The sequence below is a fragment of the Salmo salar genome, chromosome 04 (assembly GCF_965601325.2).
Source record: "Salmo salar chromosome 04, fSalSal1, whole genome shotgun sequence".
In the NCBI taxonomy this organism is placed as follows: Eukaryota; Metazoa; Chordata; class Actinopteri; order Salmoniformes; family Salmonidae; genus Salmo; species Salmo salar.
In genome coordinates, this window is record NC_138294.1 from 39,264,235 (window position 1) to 39,287,661 (window position 23,427).

The 23,427-nt window shown below is 41.9% G+C and overlaps 1 protein-coding gene across 2 annotated transcripts in view; it reads left to right on the plus strand.

Annotated features, from left to right (window-relative positions):
- The first annotated feature begins 3,706 nt into the window (after positions 1 to 3,706).
- The window catches only part of spns2 (SPNS lysolipid transporter 2, sphingosine-1-phosphate), a 136,116-nt gene continuing 116,395 nt past the window's right edge, over positions 3,707 to 23,427 (plus strand). The window contains exon 1 of one of the 2 annotated variants that reach the window (XM_014195820.3): positions 3,707 to 4,199. In XM_014195820.3, the coding sequence (XP_014051295.1) occupies positions 3,968 to 4,199 (232 nt within the window). In that variant the 5' untranslated portion in view covers positions 3,707 to 3,967. The remainder of the gene's footprint in view (positions 4,200 to 23,427) is intronic. The other variant, XM_014195819.3, reaches the window with a different exon arrangement.

A 23,427-nucleotide genomic window follows, 5' to 3' on the forward strand; every position in this document is an offset into this window, starting at 1 on the left:
CACACAGACACAATGGTCCCTGATAACCTTACTGTTGCTCTTGTAAGCCATTGGGAAATCTGAATTGAAAAGGTGGCAAGGGGCCTAAAACACCAATGTCTGTCTGACAAAGGAGAGTCAAGTGACAGTTGGAGATTGATTTAATTTAATAGTAATAATATACTGAATTAGCCTAATACAAAAAATAGTTTAATATATTGAAAATAGAGACAAGACAGCATGGACATGATCCTTACCTTTCTAAAAAATCAGTAGCTAATATAAAAGAGATCAAATTATGTTCATGTATAGCTAATATTCAATTGATCGTTTCAACTGTTGAAAGGGTTTTGATGACAATCGTGAATCGATTAGCTCCATCGAAAGTGATTTGATCTCACAATGTAACGGTTGTATCCTTTAAAGCTGTCTATATTATGCATATTGGGAGAAAGTTAACATGGGGCGAGTGCCTCTGATCTCCTCAACATGAAAAAACGACATCAGTCGAAACCATATGGGTGAATAATGTTCAAAATTGATATTCTGTATGTTGTGGAATCAACAAGATCAATGAAAATGTAACAATGGTTTAGGAACAATGTGTCTAAGAAGATCTTCCTTGTGTCAACTGTGAGAATATCATTTGTCTTTTTTAAATCTAGATCACACAAGAGCTGTCCAGTGTGCTGAACACACCATCTCAACCCTGCATCACTTGGTCAACACACAATTTTACATTTTGATGGATTTAATGTTTTTACAAATGGGTTCGCATGGGCTACTATACTGGACCTTTATCAAAATAATAACAAAACAGCCACTGGTAAATACTTTGTGTGTTTCAACAACTGTGTAATTGAATATTGAAAGGATGTATGGAACATTTCTTGACAATGCGCAATACAAAAGGTACCTCATAGATAGCTCCATTAGCGACATTTCAAGCTTGTTGTGGCGTGAGTTTACGGTACGTTATTAACACTGTTAGATATCGTGTGAAAAAGCCACAAATTTAAGTATTGGGCACGCAGGGCATGTGCCCAGGGACCATAACTTCCAGGAGGCCCCCATTGATTTTGTTATTCATTCTCACTCAGATATCATATGAACATGGCATAAGTCATGGCAAAATGTGTAGAATTGCAGGAAATTAGCTTTAAGACTGCAAACATTTCTCTCCACTCCATGGCAAAATGACTATAGCCTAAGCTTATCTCAAAGTCCAAGGTCCAACACACTCGTGATAGAAAAGCCTAATCGCTGGGCTATGTTATCAGCGCAAAACATCATCAGTATTCTTTCTCATCAGTATTAACAAAGAACTACAATTACGTGTAATAACGCCTTGTTCACACAACAGCATCATTGCATTTTGGTACACCAGAAGTTTCACTTGCCTTGCAGATGCAATTTCAGTGTGTTCTCTGTTCTATGTGGTGCATATGTACTTGGAGACTTTGGATATATCCAACATATGTAACAAATTGTATATTTAGACTTGACAGAAATAGTAGCAAAAGGTGAATGTTGAACTTTTGTTGCACACATATCCAGTAGAAATGTTGGATTACATAATTAGAACGTTTGACTGCAGAATTGAATACACAGCATTGATGCAATAATGCTGTTGGTCTGATCGAGGCGTAAATGTGCGTAGATGCCTGAAGCTCCCAGCTCCATTCTGTGGACGAACACCTCAGAAGCGTCTTTAATTGGGGGGCAATCTGCAAGTCTGCAACCATAGCCGCGGGAAATATGGGCACTGAGGGTGCTGCAGCACCCCCTGAAATAAATAAAAAAGAAATATGAATCACCACAAAATAATAATTACAACAAAAAAAAAGAAATCTCACAAAAGTAGTGCACTGGGGCTTTACTAGACCTGTATTAGCGGACCGGATGCCAGCAAGACAATTTTATTTTTTCCCAGACTAGCTTGCGGTGTGTGGCACCTGTGTAAATAAATAAACCGCCGAAGAAGTTGCTAAAGTGTATCATGATTATTTTTGTTGTGATGTGGCGCATGGATTGAGAAGACTACGGCAATGTAATGATGCAACCAGTCTCTTTACCGCCAGATGCATCAAACTCTTTGCGTTCCGAAGTCATTCATTGTCATTGGAGCAGTCTGCAATGCTACGTTTTTTTGCTTCCTTGAGTAAGGCAGCTCCAAAATGCAGGTGTTTCAGCCTAGCTCAGTGCTTTCTGTGGTGGTGGGGCTAGCCAGCAGAATATAAATCAAATCAAATTGTATTTGTCACATGCGCCGAATACAACAGGTATTCAGAATACAACTTTACAGTGAAATGCTTACTTACAAGCCCTTAACCAACAGTGCAGTGTTAAGAAAATACCTAAAAAAGTAAGAGATAAGAAAAACAAACAATTCAGGAGCAGCAGTAAATAACAATAGCGGGGCTATATACAGGAGGTACAGGTTCAGAGTCAATGTGGCAGGTCGAGGTAATTGAGGTAATTATGTACATGCAGGTAGGGTCATTAAAGTGGCTATGCATAGATAATAACAGGGAGTAGCATACAGAGAATTGTGCCTGATTGGCTGTTTTTTGTGATGATTGACTCAGTTTTCTGTCACCCATGAGACAGTACATCATCCCCAATTCTAAGGTTAAAGCTCTAAAATGTAGAGTTATATTAGAAGTGCCCATCCAAGAAGAGTCAAGGTCATTGGCCACAGATATAATGACATCTAAACACGTTATATCTACAGTAGCTTTGATTGGACTGATGCTGCGGCAGTATGTCAACATCATACTTTCAAAATCTTAGCTAGCAAGCATAACCATGAATCAAGTCGACAATCAAATCCTTTTCAATCCTAGTCATATGAAGAGAAATTAGAGACAAAACGTATCAGTGCTCATCGGCCATTGGACATAAATATTACACAACAAGTTGGAGATCGCAAATTCAACAATGAGTGGTTTGGGAAGGAATCAGTGGCGAACTGAGTTCAAGACAACTGGGAACTTGCCAGAGAGATATGTATACCGTAGCTAAAAAGTAATACTAAGTGTATGTTGAGAATTAAGCTGTTAATAGCCTATGTGCCTCACCCTGATAATTTGGTCTATTTTCACTAAGGCGGTATTGTAAACACATCGTTCGTTGCCGGTGTGCTTGTTTCCCTATAACCTGTTTTAGAGAAATGTAATCATCGAATACTCTAAGAGCTTTCATTGTCTGTTTACATGTAAGAACGGCCTGCATTCTGTCGCTGTACATTTCAAACGTGCTGAACAAATAGTTATATTGACTACGTCTGTCGTCTCTCGCTCATTGTCTTCATCGAAATGACGGATTGCCTCTTATCCGCTTGTCGTCCCCTTATGCCGTAGTTTGTACATCTCAATTGTCAGTAGAAACCACATTTGTTTAAGCATGTCAGCCATATCAGCTATGCTTTAAAAAAAATAAAAGGCAGTAAATGAGGCTGAATGAACTGTAGCAGTGGCAACAGCTTTATGTAGGCAGTTTGTGGTCACCGTTATAGTGCAATTAATGTATTGTTTAGTGTTGCGTTGTTTTTTTTTATTTGTTTGCCCCACCAATATTTACATGCTAAAATCGCCACTGGTAAACACACCTCGCTGAAATTGCAATTCCCCGCATTCTCTCCACACATCAGGTGCCAATATGTTCATTCGCTGCGGGGCTCAAGGAGGCGGAGTTTTTAAGCCAGGTCACACCCCCTCCACTAGGACTTCATGGTACTCAGGGAAAAACCTAAGGAGCGCAAGAGCCGGTCAGTGCTGTCAGTGTGCTGGTAAAATGAGCCATATCGAGACGCGACTCCCTCTCAAACGCTTAACAAGACGACATCTTCAACGCGTCTAATCTTGTATTGCGAGTAATCACAGCTGGAGATTTTTAACCGTTTACTAGGCGTCCTAACGTTGATCGATCGTTTCCTTCTGTGCGTTGTGGCTGATTCTCTGTTGCGCTGGATCTGTCGTGTCAGAAGATGTGTGTGGAGAGCGATGGATGCGAGATAGAGGGCTGCAGCAGTTCTGATGAGGTGCACACTCTCTCGGGCAGCATGAGTCCTGGACTGAAATCCAACCCGGACCTCCATCCCTGCAAGCCCGGGCAGAAATTCCGAGCCGCGCTGCTCAGATGCCGGTCTCCGGCGGCTGCGGCTGGGATTCTCAGTTTTGGGAATGTGCTCAATTACATGGACAGATACACTGTGGCAGGTAAGAGCCCGACATTTATCTTTGTGTAAATGCAATTATCACATCCCAATGAGGGACCATCGCACAAGTGTGGAATTAATGTTGTTTATTGTATGTTTTTTTCTTCTATACAGCCCATGTACAGTGAAATTAGAACACATAGGCTACATTAGCCTACTTTGTGTAAACCCTGCTCTCTCCAATGAGAGCAATCGAACAATGACCGGATTTGCCCACGCGCAGTGGGCAGTCGTGGCTATTCACTGTACAAAGAAGCAACAATGTAGTCTCCATATTCAATATAGGCTATTCTCACATAGATCATTTGCTGAAAGGATTTGGTGAAAGGTGACTCAATCAAATATATCAGTTCCTTTTATTTGCGGGGTATCAGGCAGGAAAGAGCAGGGGCCTTGAGATATTGATTGGCACTGTCCTAAATAATCGCACATCAATTGAGATCGCCTTGTGTCACTCAGGGAGGCTGCTGCGGTGCGGTTGCTACTGGTTCAGAGGATTTGAAGCGCTTTGGAATTAGGGGGGGAGAAAAGACCAAAAACATACCCTGCTATAAGACCCAAAGCACCCATGCTAATTATTATAGGGTTATAATTACAAGATTGTGTATATCGAAATAGATATCAAAATAAATATACAAAGAGGTGCACATAGCCTACCGTGTTTCTGATATGCTCCCCCTCTCTCTCTGATGACCCTTCCAGAGGATGTCCATATGTTATGTCTCTGGCCCATTATGTGGAAGGAGTTTTGTGAAAAGCTGGTTTTATTTAGTGTCTTTTAGTTGCACCAACAATACTGGGAAAAAAAGGTCTTATCTATTGCGTAAAGTGCCCAAGATGTTGTTTTCTCACACTGAAAGTATTTTAAACATTGCTGCATTTAATCAACATTCTAAAAAATGGGTGTGTTTATTCATCCACAACTGTCACATCAGATGTGGGGAAGAAAATACTCTTCCTTGGAAATGTGAAGCACCCTCTCTCTCCTAGAGTGTTGCCTTCCCTATGCATATGATCCCTATGCATTTTCACAAGAGACCAATACTTTTGAAAAACACTTTTGAATAATTAACAAATCCTACTATGAGACTTTAAAGTGTTCCAGATATGAAATATTACCTTCAAGATTGTTACAATATTAATAAAATGTTAGTTAAGGATGTTCAAAAGCAGCTTTGCGCTGTGCCCCTACTTGGCCTGTTAGTAAACAACAGAGTGGTTTGTGTGTATACTGGTAAAAAAGTATTTGATTTGACAGCTCAGTCAATGAGACGCACATACACTTGGATATTGAAATTAGCTACAACATGGGGCCACTGGGGCAGCCTGACCGAGCCCGGCTGCACCAAGTAAAATAGTATGGATGGATTAAGGATTTGGAAACGCACAATGGAACTACTAGGACACTATACTAGAACAGCAATAAATGCAGACTCATTTCTGTCCTTGCTTTATCACTATATTCCCGATATTTTTGTTGTTAGCTACCTAACTTGCTAGTCGTGAAGCTACTTCTGCTACCTATATGAGTCAACAACAGCTAATTAGGTTTCCTCTTGACATATAACTTTTACCTACAAATAAGATTTAAAATAGACGGGAATGGTGAGATGGTTGGTGTGTGGAGGACCTGCTTTCTTGTTGGCTAGCCAGCTAGCTAAGTTAGTCACGATAGCTAACGTTAGCAAACTGCTTCTAAATTGCCAGCAGGCCAACTCTTACAAACCACGTCATTTGAAATAGAAGTGACTGGCGAGATACAGTAGTTGTTCCATTGGCTCTGTCCTTTTTGCTAACACCAGCTGTGGCTTGCTTGGCTTGCTAGCTAGCTTGCTTGCTTGTGTGAAGTGAGTGCGCACTCCTGAGCCTGTGTCTTCCCTATTCTCGAGAAAGATCCATCTCCCCACCAGAGAATTTGGAAAAAAGGAAAAAGCTGCTGGACCAATCACATACGGGCCTGTCTTGGCCAAAGACAGCTTTTTTGTTTTTTTACATTTTGTTTCAAAAACAAGTTTGAGATGGGGTTTTATTGAGTGTTTTTTCTCTAACTTATGCTTTGTCCACAACTACAAGGAAAGTCAACAACATTAATTTGGTATGAGCAAACCGAATATGATCATTTTTCAAATTTGATTTTCACTGGACAGTTACTTTAATCTAACCCTCTCTGCCTCTGGTTGGACCTACTACGTTTCCATAGAAACCACACTGCAGTTAACCAATACATTCTTTTGAGGGCTCAATTTAATTTTACGCATGATACACCTCCTTAAAGTAAGTGCTGGAATACTACTTTGTGAAAGGATAGCCTATGCTGGATGCATATTACAATGAGCTGTCCAAAATAATGCAATACTGTGAAGTTATTGAGGTGTAAAAGAAGATATTAACATACATTTTGGAATGATTATCAGGATGTCATTTTCAGTTTTCTAATGGCCTTGGAGTGTCTTATTCTCATTGTTTTCATCAGTGACTAATAGAACATAATTCAAGTAATTAAAATGATAAAAATTAATGCGTCTCGCACTGGCTCTCCAAAATCCACAAATTTAAGCAAAATTTTTTAACATCATCATAATATCAGATGAAGTCTGAAGAATCCATTATTTGTGGGAGTTTAGTTTGTAGGCTGATAGCATTTTTGGCACAGCTATCCTCTCCATCTTATTATGTTGCAGATGTTTCCAGTGTACCTTCTCCGTGGACTATAGGAGCAGAGATGTCCCGCCCAATATAATCAATTATAGCAGACACAGTATAGCAGTGGCGTGTTATATCACCATGTGGATTGTTAGATGAATTTTGACACGTTATGCATTAGTAATGAGGCTGTGATTATGTAATGTGTTGTTTGTTACTGCAGATTGCTCGGTGTGCAAATGTTGTCCTCTTATTGCGCAAAATCAATCACTGGACCTGCACATTCTATTCCATAATGGAAGTGAAGGAGATGCCAATAAAATTCAGCTTTACGCATCTCTTCCAAACCACGTGCAGGACTTTGTTAGTTGGTATGGAAGGGGCTAAACATACTGCCGCAGCACGCAGCAAGGAGAGAAGTCTGTTCATGGCGAGGAGGACATACAATAGTACAGTGAGAGATATTGTGTAGCCTACTGTAGAGTAAAGAACTGCACTGACTAAATATATCATCCATATCATCTATTTTATAATATATTTAGATATTAATTTGCATAATATTTAGTGTGTTTATATTCAAACACGTTCACATTTAGTAGCCCAGGTATTTCAGTTGGCAACCAGTACAGATAGAACAAAATGTACAGATGAAGGCTTATGCTTTACTGTGAACGCGTGTCTTCAAAGTCTTCCCACGGGGGGCCAGTACAAAAAAAAAAATGCTTGTAATTAAAATGAAATGTATGAATTGTATGCAATCACTACTGTAAGTCGCTCTGGATAAGAGCGTCTGCTAAATGACTAAAATGTAAATGTAAATGTAAAGTGTACCAGATGGAGGGAGATTGTGAGTAGGTAGGTGTGAGTATGTAGGGCTTCTGTCAAAGGATATAGCATCAAATTCAGATTCACACAGAGGTGATCTCTTCTCAGTTGGGTTATTATTGTTTTAGAGGCAGTTCTGCCTTTGATTTTACACTAGATAGATATCACCACTAGAGGCAAACGACAGAGGCGAGCTTCTGAATTATCTATTCTCAATTGGGAGAGATAGTTAGCTGAGATAGCCTCGTCCTTCCCTGTGCCAAGAATGTGTTGATGTACAGTTGCATAGCTAATCTCAGCACCATTCAAACACAATGCAGATAGTTTGAAAATCCACATCCTTGTCAATCTTCTCTTAAGAGATAAAACATAGCTATAATACAATAACAATGGGTGAGTGAGCTGATCATCATAGCTGTTTTCTATTCGCACCTCCCTCTCCCGCCCTTACAAAAAAGGTGGTTTTTGAATAAATGCTTCAAAAAGCATGCTAAAAGCCTCAATGTCACTTCAAACCAAATGTTAGAGCAACCCAAATACCATAACAAGTTGCACATATATAATATTGGAGGAAATTATAGGAATAACTATTTTTGGGGGGGAATACACACCAATACAGCACTATGTGTACATTCAGAGAGTAGCTGGTTCTACCAAGTATTCATACCACTGACAGACTTTTATGAGCTGTTTTGACTGCAACTAAGCATATATGTAAGATAATTTAGATTTTGTACATGGTCATACCTAGTTATAACCAGTCATAACCATAGGCAAGTACATAAGGGGCTCCGTCTCTGCAGGTGCACTGTATCTGGGCAAAATCACTGATAGAAGTCCCCCTCCACCCTCTGGTGGTATGGATAACTTGTTATTTTATCTCCAGAGAAGAGAAACCTTTATTTAAATAAAGGCCTTATCCATCAAATTACTATAGTTGGGATTAGGTGTTTTTGGTTGGGGTCAAATGAACCCAAAGTACATTTTGATACAGAAACACTAAACAATGATTTAGATTTTTTTTTAAGAACAAGTTGATTGACAAAGTCATGAAAATGGAAAATAATTGAATAAACCACCTTTGGGCTAGGATAACAAATATGCCTCTGGGGTTAAAATGACCCCAAGTTGCTAGTGTATGAGGTTTAAAGGAAAGATTCACTTATTTTGAATGAATTGTTTTTGTGCCTCTCTAAACTATGTTCTATCGATTCCCGCGGTCATTTCACGTTTTCATGTGTATCTGATCTATTCGCCATTCAAGCAGGCAGAAATACGGCCGGCATGATTTTATTTCACCTTTATTTAACCAGGTAGGCTAGTTGAGAACAAGTTCTCATTTGCAACTGCGACCTGGCCAAGATAAATCAAAGCAGTTCGACACATACAACAAGACAGAGTTACACATGGAATAAACAAACATACAATCAATAATACAGTAGAAAAGTCTATATACAGCATGTGCAAATGAGGTAGGAAAAGGGAGGTAAAGGCAATAAATAGGCCATAGTGGCGAAGTAATTACAATATAGCAATTAAACACTGGAATGGTAGAATGTGCAGAAGATGAATGTGCAAGTAGAGATACGGGGGTGCAAAGGAGCAAGATAAATAAATAAATACAGTATGGGGATGAGGTAGATTGGATGGGCTATTTACAGATGAGCTATGTACAGGTGCTGCTCTGACAGCTGGTGCTTAAAGATAGTGAGGGAGGTAAGAGTCTCCAGCTTTAGTAATTTTTGCAGTTCGTTCCAGTCATTGGCAGCAAAGTACTGGAATGAGAGGCGGCCAAAGGAAGAATTGGCTTTGGGGGTGACCAGTGAGATATACCTGCTGGAGCGCGTGCTACGGGTGGGTGCTGCTATGGTGACCAGTGAGCTGAGATAAGGTGGGGCTTTACCTAGCAGAGACTTGTAGATGACCTAGAGCCAGTGGGTTTGGCGACGAGTATGAAGCGAGGGCCAGCCAACGAGAGCGTACAGGTCGCAGTGGTGGGTAGTATATGGGGCTTTGGTGACAAAACAGATGGCACTGTGATAGACTGCATCCAGTTTGTTGAGTAGGGTGTTGGAGGCTGTTTTGTAAATGACAGCGCCGAAGTAGAAGGTTTTGCATTAAGTGATGCAAAACTTTCTTTAACCTCACAATGTCAATTTGTTTTTACATCGCATTGTTGTATCAGTTTACATTAATTCCAGCAAACACATTCACACATTTTCAAAAACATTATTAAAATCCCTTTTAGCCCTGTGTATTACATGTAGCAAAAACCAATGGACAGTTAACAATAACAGAAGCTAAAAATAGCTAGCTAGGACGAAATAGAAGGCTAGATATCTCCTATCACTAAGCTAGCTAGCAGTTAGAAATTAGCATGCGGCCATTAGATAAACATTTCATAAAAAGTAACCTTCTAAACCATTAGCGTGGTTCATATGTACATATGCAAATACACTGAATATGAGCCCTCGTTTGTAAAAAATGTGAACCTGCAATTTCACATGTGAAATTGAAATTTTGAGATGTGGCGTTTTCTTACATGTGAAACTGCAAATGTGATTTTCATTACAAACACTTCATTAATGGACTGGAAAACAGCTCAATTTGGCTTTTGTGACTCCGCTCCTTCCTCCATCATGTGCATCTAGTCATTGCGGTTTCAGGTCTGTAGAGAATATAATGATTAACGAGGTGAATATCAAACAATTTAATTTTCTTCACAGATACTACAGTATATTGTAGATGAATACTGGGGAAGGACTTCTAGTGCTGTGACAGGAGCAGAAGAGAGATGGAGAGAGATGGATAGAGGGAGGGAAGGAGAAGAGAGAGAGAGAAATTGAGATGGAAGAGATGCAGGGGAAGGGGCTGCAGGTGGATTTTAGCACTAACCAACCCTTGTGAGGGAAGCTGCATTGGTGAGTGCAGCATGTGGTGCAGAGGGGGGTCTCCTCTCCATTGAGTACATGTGCTGCAGAGGGAGAGGGGTTCCCTTCACTGCCACTGCACCTGACCACTGCCTGATGTATTATGCATGTGCAGCATGTGCACAAGACCCTCGGAGAGAGACGCAGGGAGAAGAGGGGGAGCAAGGAGGGAAGCAGGGGAGCAGATTGCAGTGACCTGGCTAGACTGATTTACTGAACACAACAGAAACTTATATCCTTTACCTAAAATTACCATCTCCTAAGTTCCTCTTCTCTCCTGCTGTATTCTGACAGAGATGGTTGATGGTGTTAGGGTAATTAGTGTGTGCTGTACATCTTCGGTGCTGGTAGTAAAGTGTTCAGGGGGAGGGGTACTGTGGTTAATGTTGTGTGGTTCACTCCTGACTGTATATGCCTCCACCCTCTCTCCACAGCATCTCGCTCTCTCGCTCTCTTTTGCCATTGTGTGACCAAGTATGATGGATCAGTACAGAGGACACAACAGCCCTGGAAACGGGGACATGATGACCATTATTTTCCAGTCTCCCTCTTTCACTCCCTTCCTCTCACTTCCTCCACTCCCTTCCTTTTCCCTCCATCTATCCCTCCCTTAATCCCCCTCTCCTTGTGTCAGGTGCCCATTGTACTGTATCCCCCCCCCCCCCCCCCCCCACACACACACACACACACTCAGGGTTTTCCCCTCATTTCAAGTGTGGCTGTGTGAGGGAGGGGCTGACTGCAGTATAGTGGTAGCTGAGTGGTGAGGTGTTAAAGGAGAGTAGACACAGAGCGGAATGCAGGCTGCGTTTAGCCATAGCTTCCTCCTGCCTGCCCCTCCATCAAAAGGTCCTTGTGCTTCCAGCCCTTACATTACTGTAGTGGGCTCTCTGCTGTTTTATCACTGCTGCATTGTCTCTCAGGCTGACAGGGCTGCCTGGCGCCTGCCACCCATCACATCGCCTGATTCTCCTCTTTCTGCATCAATGATCAGAAAATGACAAGAATATACACACACACACACACACACACACACACACACACACACACACACACACACACACACACACACACACACACACACACACACACACACTTAATGTACAAATTCAGTCAAAGTCACACGTATGTACAAAAACAAACACAGTAAGCAAACTGCTATTCATTATATACCTCTTGCCAACATGAACAGAATAAAGAAAACTTCTGCTTTTGTTGATTGCTGTTGCCAGATGTTCTCTACTGGATTTGATTGAGTAATTTAACAAAGTCATGTCATTTACTGCCAATATTCTTTATAGAAGCCATTTCAACCCAATGTGGTCATTTAACAAGGATCGACAGCCCTGGAACAGCACAATTAGAATGAATGGAACTGTTATGTTTTAAAAAGGAATTTCTAGATCTGAATACTACTGGTCCAGGTTTGCAATGAAAAGCTCATTTACATAGGCTTACTGAACCGACAGAAAACAACACACCTTCTCATGGGAATTTTAGATGTCCCAGCCTCATAAAATTAGATTATAATTATTATAATAATATAAAACACTCTTAATACCCTGGAAAAACATTTGATTCCACTGGAATCACCAAACACATCCATCCATCCATCCATCCATCCATCCATCCAATCAATACATATTTTCCAGCCTTCAAATCTAGACCATGCAACATAAAAAATCCTCCCTAAAATGTTTATAATATAAATATTTATTATATTATAAATATGTTTATAATATCCGTTTCCCTCCGTTCTTGTTAATGCTCTGTAATTTCCCACTGCTCTGTGTTTAATTGAAATACATGCTGGGAACTAGAGAGAGTGCTGCGGAGCACACAGTGTGTGTCCCAAATGACACTCTGTCCCCTACATAGTGCACCCTACATATGGGTCCTGGTCAAAACGTATGCACTATATAGGGAATATGGTGCCATTTGGGACACAACCACAGTTATAATTTCTGTGACCTCCATTATTTGCTCTCCCGGCTGTCTGTCTTGGTAAACAGACACGTTGGTCGGTTATGGTAATCTGTTTTTAGTTAGGCAGAGTGAGGAGCCAAACCCACGTGTGATGTAGAAATGCTCAAAGGCCCGGGCCTGCCATGTGTCTGCGGCTGCGTCTGAAAAATGTACTAGCCGTCAAATCCTTGCCTCCTACGTCCTTACTACCTCGATTCCTCTCAATGCAAATTGGAGGAGGAGGTCCGACGGAGGACCTTGGAACCTTTCATCCAATGAACTTTTGAAAGGATTTGACAGCTAGTAACATTTTCAGACACACCCTGTCTCACTGTGAGGTGGTGGAGAGGTGGAGGGTGCCAGCTGACCCTGCCAACTAACCCTGCTGCCTTCTAGGCTGTGAGGCCTCAGCTGTTTTGGTAAGTTCTGGGTCGTCTATGTCTTTCTCTCAGCCGTAACTCAAACCCAGACCGACGAGCAACACCGCCCGGCTCGCTCTGGAGGCCCCGGGCCATGCCATGCCGGTTTGAGTGTTGTTGGGTAAAAACACAGCTGTGTGTGTGTGTGTGTGTGTGTGTGTGTGTGTGTGTGTGTGTGTGTGTGTGTGTGTGTGTGTGTGTGTGTGTGTGTGTGTGTGTGTGTGTGTGTGTGTGTGTGTGTGTGTGTGCGCCTGTGATGTGGTTGTTCCCTTCCTACTCTATTTACAGAGGGCTGTGAAGGGGCAGCAGGGCTGTATATTTGTAGAAAATGAGTTTGAAATGAGCTCATAGGGCTCAGGTCAAAAGTAAAGCACTATAAGTAGGGCACTATAAAGGTAAAAGGGTTCCATTTGGGATGCTGCCTGTGGTTGATTGCTCTGTTCTGTAAATTAAAGTTAGTTGATTTGTGATCTAGAACACACTGTCACAGAGTTATCATTCTAAATACAACAGGACTATTAGTGAGAAGGGGATTGGAGTGGAGGAGTCTAGGGATTTGTCCCAAATGGCACCCTATTCCTACTACTTTAGTGCACTACCCAAAAGAAGGGCACAATGTAGAGAATAGAGTGCCCTTTGGGACCTACCCCTTGAGAGTAAGAGCCAGATGAGTTACGATGGCCAGTCTAGGGTCACTCTGTACGGTCTGTCCAGAGTTTATGGGTCCTGATGGAGCCATTCTACTGTAGCACCAGACGTTTCTATGCCTCTTGGTTTTTAGGAGACTAGGATTTAGAGTGCTCTCTGAGAGTGTAGGACCCATTAAATTAGATTTAATTTGCTGTCGTCGCTCTCAACGCTCTCAGACCCAGAATCGTAGCGGTGGTCTTTCCTCTATTCCCCTAGCAGACAGTCCAAGCTCCCCAGCAGATTATGATAAAGACTGGATTAGCTGTTTAGGGGAATATGGGGGTCCAGGCGGGGGAGGGGGGCAGACGGCTGGGCTGCACTTAAACTTATTTGAAAGATGTGTGTGTCACCCCCCAGTAGCCATTTAGATGCTCTGTCCTCACCCCAAACCCAGCCAGGTTGGAGGGGCCTTAGAACAGCCTAATCTGGGTTTGGCAGATGAAGGGTGGAGACCAGAGCAATAGATTATTAGTGTTTTTCTCAAGGCATCGGGTTCTATTTAGTCTCAGTCAAACTGTTAATTAGGGGCCTGTGACGATGGGGGATAATCTAGCACCTTGAAGGACCCCCTGGAGACTTAAATAATGCCCCAGTCCAGTATCATCAGACTTGGCAGGAAGGCTACAGGGGAGAGGGGTTGACTGGAGAGGAAGAGATTCAGATCAGGATACACACACACACACACACACACACACACACACACAGAGAGATTCAATTGGGCCAGTGCCGGCCAGGGCTGTTCACCTGCACCTGTGATCCAAACGAGAGCCAGGGGGGCTGCGCCCCAGTACCTTTGGTTATGCAAATTTTGCCTACAGGGCAATTCCATGTTAACGGAATTACGCTTTGACTCCATTTCTTCACTTTAAAATGTATGCCAACAACCATTGATTTCCAAGTTTACCAAACCATACAAGTCTATGCACAAAAAATACTTTAAAACATTTTCATTGAAACATTTACAAAAGCTAGTGGAAGAACTGTGCAGATACAAACGTTGGTAATGGAATTATGGTAAAATCTCTCTCAGGTATTTATGCGACCATGTTTTCCAAAAACGGTTAAATATTTGCTCCGATTTGAAGGTGCTAAACATAGGATTTGTTATAATCTTTGCATTGTAATTTCAGAAAAGGTCCATAATATATCTGCAGTAATAGTGGATGGAATGACCCGCTAGTGTTGTGATTGGGTGTGATAGTCACCTATTGATTTCTCTCTCCGGAGCGGCATCTGTTGTCAAAATGGGAAAGCTGTTCTGAATTTGAGGCTTTGTTATCTTGTGGAAATAGCTCTCATTTCCTGGTCGCAAAATTTTTACACTGTTCGCTCAATTTCAGATTATGTGAGAAAACAAGCACTGAATAGTGTAGGAAATCATTGTACCATCCAAATCGGTGTGAAATATCTTTTCAATAACACAAAATATTGTTTTTACAGCTTTTTGAAGCAGGTGGACCAAAATCACTGTTTGAAGCTGGTGGACCAAAACCAAAAGTAATTTTCAGTTTTGGTCTGCCAGCTTCAAATACAGTAGCTGTAAAAACGATATTTTTTGTTATTGAAAATATATGTCCAGCGATTTTCATGGTACAATGATTCCCTACACTAAATTACAATGCAGACATTCTAAGAAATCATATGTGTAGCACCTTTAAGATTCAAAGATGTCTGCAGAAACAATGGGGTTTCAGCTATGACCTGGCACCTTGAGTTTGAAGTACATCTCTTTTGGTTATTGAACTACAGTAAGTGAAGTGGATTTACACCCTGTAACGGAATTGCGGTGACGAAATTACATCATGGCTCCCTGATCTATACTAAACCGCAGTGTTGTAGTACTCGAGCCCGGTCATGAGACCACATATTGAGTGTCTTGGTCTTGTCTCGGTGTATGATACATTTTTACTCGGTCTTGACTCGGTTTCGGATAATGACTTGGTCTCCCATTCAGTCAGTGCATACAAACGCTTCGCCAAGCTAAATATCCACACTACTTTCATGACACATTTATTTCTTATCGCCTATTGAAACTTGGGCTTCCTCCTTTACTGGTAACATTACTGTCCTATACTTTCACTGAAAAATATCGATAAACTTTGTCGCACTCATCAGAATTTTCTTGTGGGGAAATTGTTTCAAAGTTGCGCCCTCACTAATTAGTAAGGGGTGACCGGGGGAAGTTGTAACTTATTTGATCTTTTTATCTATTATACACCTGTTTGGGTTAGCTATAATTTGTAGAGTAGCTCTCTATTGCCCTCAGCATACATTTTTTCACCATTCTGAATGTCTAAAGAATCCATACGTGAATGTTCTTTTGAAATATGAACACAGATAATTTTGAACTCTTATGGTGGCGATTTGACACAATTACAATCATGGTCTTGAACTGGGCTCGCATTTTTCTGGTCTCAGTCTTGACTCGGTCTCGGACCCCTTGGTCTTAACTTGGTCTCGCATATTGTACTGTACTCTACTGTGCTCTACTCACTGTATTGTACTATACAAATTTGTGAAATACGTCTATGATAGGTTCAGATTTGGAAGTTAACATAAAGGCCAGGGTGGACTGACAAAATTTCAATTCTTTTTCAACGTCCATGGATGTCCGGTGTCAGTCAGTGCTCACTGGGTGAGGATGCTGGTTACAGTAAATGTTCCAAAGGTCAGCGTCAGTGGCTTGTAGGCTAGGTATGGAAGCCAGTTGATGCTAAATATGTTTATGTTAATTAACGGTCAATTACCGTGAGACCGGCAGTTATTTGCTTGACAATCACCGGCTGACACAATTTTGTGACCGCCGCAGCCCTAGGAAGGACGTATGTATCTTTGTAGTGACTGGGTGTATTGATACAACATCTAAAGTGTAATTAATACATTTCACCATGCTAAAAGGGAAATGTAATGCATCCTTTTTTTTAATCTATCTACCAGTAGGTGCCTTGGTCTTTGTGGTTAAATCTGTGTTTGATATTCATTGCTCGACTGAGGGACCTTACACATAATAGTATGCGTGGGGTACAGAGATGAGGTAGCCATTCATAAATCATGTTATACACTATCAGTGCACACAGAGTCCATGCAATTTATTATGTGACTTGTTAAGCAAATGTTTACTCCTGAACTTATTCAGGCTTAACATAACAAAGGGTTTGAATACTTATTGATTTAAGACATTTCAGCTTTTTATTTTTTATTTACATTATGGGGTATTGTGTGTAGGCCAGTGACAAAAAAAATCTAAATTGTATCCATTTTAAATTCAGACTGTAACACAACAAAATGTGGAAAAAGTCAAGAGGTGTGAATACTTTCTGAAGGCACTGTATGCTGCTATGAACTTCACTTGTTGGTGCTCATGAAAAAAACATTTTGTGTAGGAGTATACGTAGAATTGCACGTAGAATTGCATGCAATTTTGTACCTGGACCCTACTAAAAACCTGTGCCTCGTGTGTAGCCTAAATCCTAGAAATACCTCTGCTCTACTCTATGCCACTACGAAAATGCAATTATAGATCCATGTCCAACTCTCCCATCTTCCCCACCCATACCGGCTCGCCCCTGGTGTAGGGCCGCCTCACCTCTCAAATCTCCATTTTACCCCTGCACACACACGCAGGGTGGCATTTAGATGACTGTACGGAAATAATCATCTTTAAGATAACCTGTTTATGACACTGTCTAATTGGTCTAAGAGAGGGCCAGCCATTGTGTGAGGGTGATCCGTTCAGGGGAGTTGGGACAGCCACAGGGGACTGGGTGAGCCAGTCTGACAGGCTCTGCTTCTTCCTGCCTGGCCACCCCTGGAGTTACTGGTTAGACCCCTGTGGCTGTGGCTGCTGGCTGGTTCTCAGTGGCTGGTCCTCACTGACCCAGCTGTCAGTAGAGACTACAGTGGCCTGGGCTGTGGCAACATACTGTTACTGTACTGTAGGCCTACTGTATCTCTCGCTCTCTGTCTGTCTCTTCTCTCTATTCTCTCTCTCCCTCTCTCTCTCTCAATTCAATTTCAATTTAAAGAACTTTATTGGCATGGGAAACATGTTTACATTGCCAAGCAAGTGAAATAGATAATAAACAAAAGTGAAATAAACAATAAAAAATGAACAGTGAACATTACACTCACAAAAGTTCAAAAAGAATAAAGATATTTCAAATGTCATATTATCTCTATTTACATTATTTGTAATGATGTGCAAATAGTTAAATTACAAAAGGGAAACTAAATAAACATAAATATAGGTTGTTATACAATGGTGTTTGTTCTTCACTGGTTGCCCTTTTCTTGTGGCAACAGGTCACACATCTTGCTGCTGTGATTGCACACTGTGGTATTTCACCCAATAGATATGGGAGTTTATCAAAATTGGATTTGTTTTCAAATTCTTTGTTTGTCTGTGTAATCTGAGGGAAATATGTTTCTCTAATATGGTCATACATTTGGCAGGAGATTAGGAAGTGCAGCTCAGTTTCCACTTCATTTTGTGGGCAGTGTGTGCACATACCCTGTCTTCTCTTAAGAGCCAGGTCTGCCTTTGGCGGCCTTTCTCAATAGCAAGGCTATGCTCACGAAGTCTGTACATAGTCAAAGATTTCCTTAATTTTGGGTCAGTTACAGTGGTCAGGTATTCTGCCACTGTGTACTGTCTGTTTAGGACCAAATAGCGTTCTAATTTGCTATGTTTTTTTGGAAAATCGTTCCAAATTTGTCAAGTAATTATCTTTTTGTTTTCTCATGATTTGGTTGGGTCTAATTGTGTTGCTGTCCTGGGGCTCTGTGGGGTCTGTTTGTGTTTGTGAACAGAGCCCCAGGACCAGCTTGATTAGGGGGCTCTCCTCCAGGTTCATTTCTCTGTAGGTGATGGCTTTGTTATGGAAGGTTTGGGAATCGCTTCCTTTTAGGTGGTTGTAGAATTTATCGGCTCTTTTCTGGATTTTGATCATTCGCGGTTATTCTGCTCTGCATGCATTATTTGGTGTTTTACATTGTACATGGAGGGTAGTTTTGCAGAATTCTTCATGCAGTCTCAATTTGGTGTTTGTCCCATTTTGTGAAATATTGGTTGGTGAGCGGATCCCAGACCTCACAACCATAAAGGGCAATGGGTTCCATAACTAATTCAAGTATTTTTAGCCAGATTCTAATTGTTATGTCGAATTTGATGTTCCGTTTAGGCCCGGACCATCACAGTAGGTGTGAGCAGAGCATGTTGAGCATCTGATACATACCTCTAAGGTCACAGGTTGGGGCTTGGGCGGGTGTAATAGTTGGGGTTGGGCCTGTTGCTCTGCTCACTGTCTGGGAATATGTCCTGCTGTCATGTTGAGGTCCTTGCTGCAGGTGTGGGGGGCATGGGGTGGGCAGAAGGGGCATAGGTCTGATATGGGGGCCTATATAGGGTCTGGCCAGGGTGTGCTTGGGGTGATCTTAGCTGGTTGGGGTGTGGCTGGTGATGCTGTGGTCTGGGTGTAGGTCCTCTTGTTGTGGATTCTCTCGGTGCAGGTCCTTCGGGGGGGGAGGGGTCTTGCAGGTGTGGGAGGGTGTCTCGCTGGTCTGGGCAAGACACCCTCCCAGACATAGCTGCGGGGTGTCCGTTGCTCTGTTACTCCTGTGTGTGTCCATCTCCATCTTAACATGGCCAAATGATCCACCATTTTAAAACTCCTCAGAGAGATTACAAAGAGAACACATAACATGGTGTAGCTCTGTAGGTTCCTGTCAGTAGCACTAAATTTAGATAGTCCAAATCCTAAGCATAGAAAAAGTAGATGTAACCACGTAACCATTTCAGTGCCATACAACTTAAAATGGAGGACGTTTTTTGTGACATTTTCTCGTCTGAGGATCCTAATGTGTTATTTCAGATTTCCTCTACAGACAGTCACAGAGAACCCAAAGTGTCAAAGTCTGGTATCTCTGAAGAAGCCTTGTACAAATTGGACGTCATGCTACTAAATTAAAGTTTTGGGGTAGACCTCCCTGCCTCCGCCCGACTCCGCCACATCAGACTTGGCTGTTGCCTGTCATCTCCCTCCTGTCCTCCTCTCTCTCCTTCCCTCTCTTTTTATAGTGTTCACATTAAAGGCTCCCAAACAACAACAGAAGCATTAAAGAGATGGAAAAAAGCTCTAGTAATTTTGTTTATAGACTTGTCTCTCGCTCTCTCTTTCTCTCTCCACAGTGGTTTTTTCCATCTGCTTGGGACTGGGAGTGGCTCGGCTCTCAGAGTTGGTCTAAGAGTTAGAAAAGCCACACTGTACATCACCATTATATGGGATATAGTCTCTCGTGACAGACTATACTGTATAAAACACTATTTATACATTGGGTTAATCTAGCATTTCGTGCATAGGATTTGAGTGGAAAATATGTCTTAGTGGATATCCAAGGCACCTTTTTTTCACTGTAGACAATCAGATAGAAAGGCTGTACAGTAGACACAGTAGGCCTAGTTGTGTTTTGATAAAATATTTGATTTCCTGCCAGAGCTCTTTTCCCGAGTTGGTTTTCCCTGGGTTCTGTTAAAGCCCACTTGCTAGCGTGCGATTCCCATTGCGGAGGGAAAACAGTCTGTGTTCTTTAGGGCTCAGATTTAGCCGACGTCTGTAATAGTAAGCAGTGGAATTACACACCGCCTCTTCCTCTGTCAGCCACCGAAGCTTTCATATGGTCAAGTCACCCCATCACCCCTCACCCCTTGCTCCCTAAGTATGAGCTGACCTCATGTCCTCTTGTTTTGGTCACAGAGGGGTGAGGGTTGACTCTGGGGGACATTGGTGTAATAATGGGTCTGTGTTATTTTAGCATTGACCTGGTATTTTGCATTCCTCACCACAACAATGAGGCCAGTAGTACGTGGTGTAACATTCTAGTGTAGATATTTACAGTGCCTTCGGAAAGTATTCAGACCCCTTGACTTTTTCCACATTTTCTTAGGTTACAGCCTTATTCTAAAATGTATTCAATTGTTTTTTCCCCTCATCAATCTACACACAATACCCCATAATAACGAAGCAAAGACAGATTTTTTGACATTTTAGCAAATGTATACATTTTTTTATTATAAATAAAATGTACATAAGTATTCAGACCCTTTACTCAGTACTTTGTTGAAGCAGCTTTGGCAGCGTTTACAGCCTTGAGTCTTCTTGGGTATGACGCTACAAGCTTGGCACACATGAATTTGTGGAGTTTCTCCCATTCTTCTCTGCAGATCCTCTCAAGCTATGTCAGGTTGGATGGGGAGTGTTGCTGCACAGCTATTTTCAGGTCTCCCTAATCTTATTTCTCATGGTCTGAGAGTCGTTTAGGTGCCTTTTGGCAAACTCTAAGCGGGCTGTCATGTGCCTTTTACTGAGGAGAGGCTTCCCGTCTGGCCACTCTACCATAAGGGCCTGATTGGTGGAGTGCTGCAGAGATGGTTGTCCTAGGAGTTTCTCCCATCTCCACAGAGGAACTCTGGAGCTCTGTCAGAGTGACAATCAGGATCTTGGTCACTTCCTTGACCAAGGCCCTTCTCCCCCGATTGCTCAATTTGGCTGGGCTGCCAGTTCTAAGATGAGTCTTGGTTGTTTCAAACTTCTTGTTTGATGGAGAATGATGGAGGCCACTGCGTTATTGGGGACCTTCAATGCTGCAGACATTTTTGGTACCCTTCCCCAGATCTGTGCCTCGACACATTCCTGTCTCCGAGCTGTACGGACAATTCCTTCGACCTCATGGCTAGGTTTTTGCTTTGACATGCACTGTCAACTGTGGGACCTTTTATATAGACACAATTGTGCCTTTCCATATCATGTCCAATCAACTGAACACAGGTAGACTCCAATCAATTTGTAGAAACATCTCAAGGGTGATTAATGGAAACAGTAGGCACCTGACCTCAATTTCGTGTCTCATAGAAAAGGGTCTGAATACTTATGTGATATTCGATATATATTTTTTTCATACATTTGCAAAAATGTCCAAAAACCAGTTTTCATTTTGTCATTATGGGATATTGTGTGTAGATTGCTGAGGAATTTTTTTTATTAAAATGTAGAACAAGGCTGTAACGTAACAAAATGGTGAAAAAGTCAAGGGGTCTGAATACTTTCCAATTTAAAAACAATCATTAGGCCCTAATCTATGGATTTCACATGACTGGAAATACAGATATGTGTCTGTTGGTCATAGATACCTTAAAAATAAAGGTAGGGACGTGGATCAGAAAACCAGTCAGTATCTGGTGTGACCACCATTTGCTTCATGCAGCGCGACACATCTCCTTCGCATAGAGTTGATTGTGGCCTGTGTAATGTTGTCCCACTCCTCTTCAATGGCTGTGCGAAGTAGCCGGATATTGGCGGGAACTGGAATACGCTGTCATACACGTAGATCCAGAGCATCCCATGAGGCCGTGCGTTACCATGCTGAAACATGAGGTGATGCCGGAGGATGAATGGCACCTTAATGGGCTACAGGATCTCGTCACGGTATCTCTGTGCATTCGAATTGCTATCGATAAAATGTAATTGTGTTCGTTGTCCGAAGCTTATGCCTTCTCACACCATAACCCCACTGCCAACATGGGGCAGTCTTTTCACAACGTTGACATCAGCAAACCGCTCTCCCACACGACGCCATACACGCTGTCTGCCATCTGCCCGGTTCAGTTGAAACTGGGATTAATCCATGAAGAGCACACTTCTCCAGTGTGCCAGTGGCCATTGAAGGTGAGCATTTGCCCACTGAAGTCAGTTACGACGCTGAACTGTACCCTGGGGAGGACGACGAGCACGCAGATGAGCTTCCCTGAGACAGTTTCTGACAGTTTGTGCAGAAATGATTTGGTTATGCAAACCCAAAGTTTCATCAGCTGTCTGGGTGGCTGGTCTCAGATGATCCTACAGGTGAAGAAGCCGGATGTGGAGGTCTTGGTTGGTCTGCAGTTGTGCAGCCAGTTGGACATACTGCCTAATGCTCTATAATTAAACGCTCCCTCAAAACTTGAAACATCTGTGGCATTGTGTTCCGTGACAAAACTGCACATTTTAGAGTGGTCTTCAATTTTCCCCAGAACAAGGAGCACCTGTGTAATGATCATGCTTCTTGATATGTCACACATGTCAGGTGGATGGATTATCTTGGAAAAGGACAAATTCTCACTGACAGGGTTGTAAACACATTTGTCAAAAAAGTTGAGAGAAATATGCTTTTTGTATGTATGGAAAATTTCTGAGACCTTTTATTTCAGCTCATGAGACATAGGACTAACCCTTTGCATGTTGTGTTTGTATTTTTGTTCAGTGTACTTTAACTGTGGTGATGGGTAGAGCAACCTGTCAATAGGATTTGGATGAGGTTGAGTACAAAGGGATTGTTTCAAAATAAGCCTTTGTTTTCTTACAACAGGAAACAGATAGTGAGTAGTAAGAGAGATCATGTTGTCCAGGCTCTAATCAACACGTTTCTATTAATCTCAACATGACACATTACCACAGTCCTTCCGAAAGGAACCCAGTTGTCATAATCAGTCACCCTGTCCCTGTTCCATGTCATTTGTGGCCACTTCTGAAGCCTGTTCAGACAGTCCCACAAAGGGAGAGATGAGGAATGGACCTAAGTAGAAATAAGGAGAGGGAGGAGAGGGTGTTGTCCCTTCTACTTATATGGTTTGTCTTTAGATTATAGTTCTCAGGTATAAGAGTTGGACAGGAAACAGCAGTACTAGGAGGACACCACCATGTTTTGATGACTCTGGATGGCAACA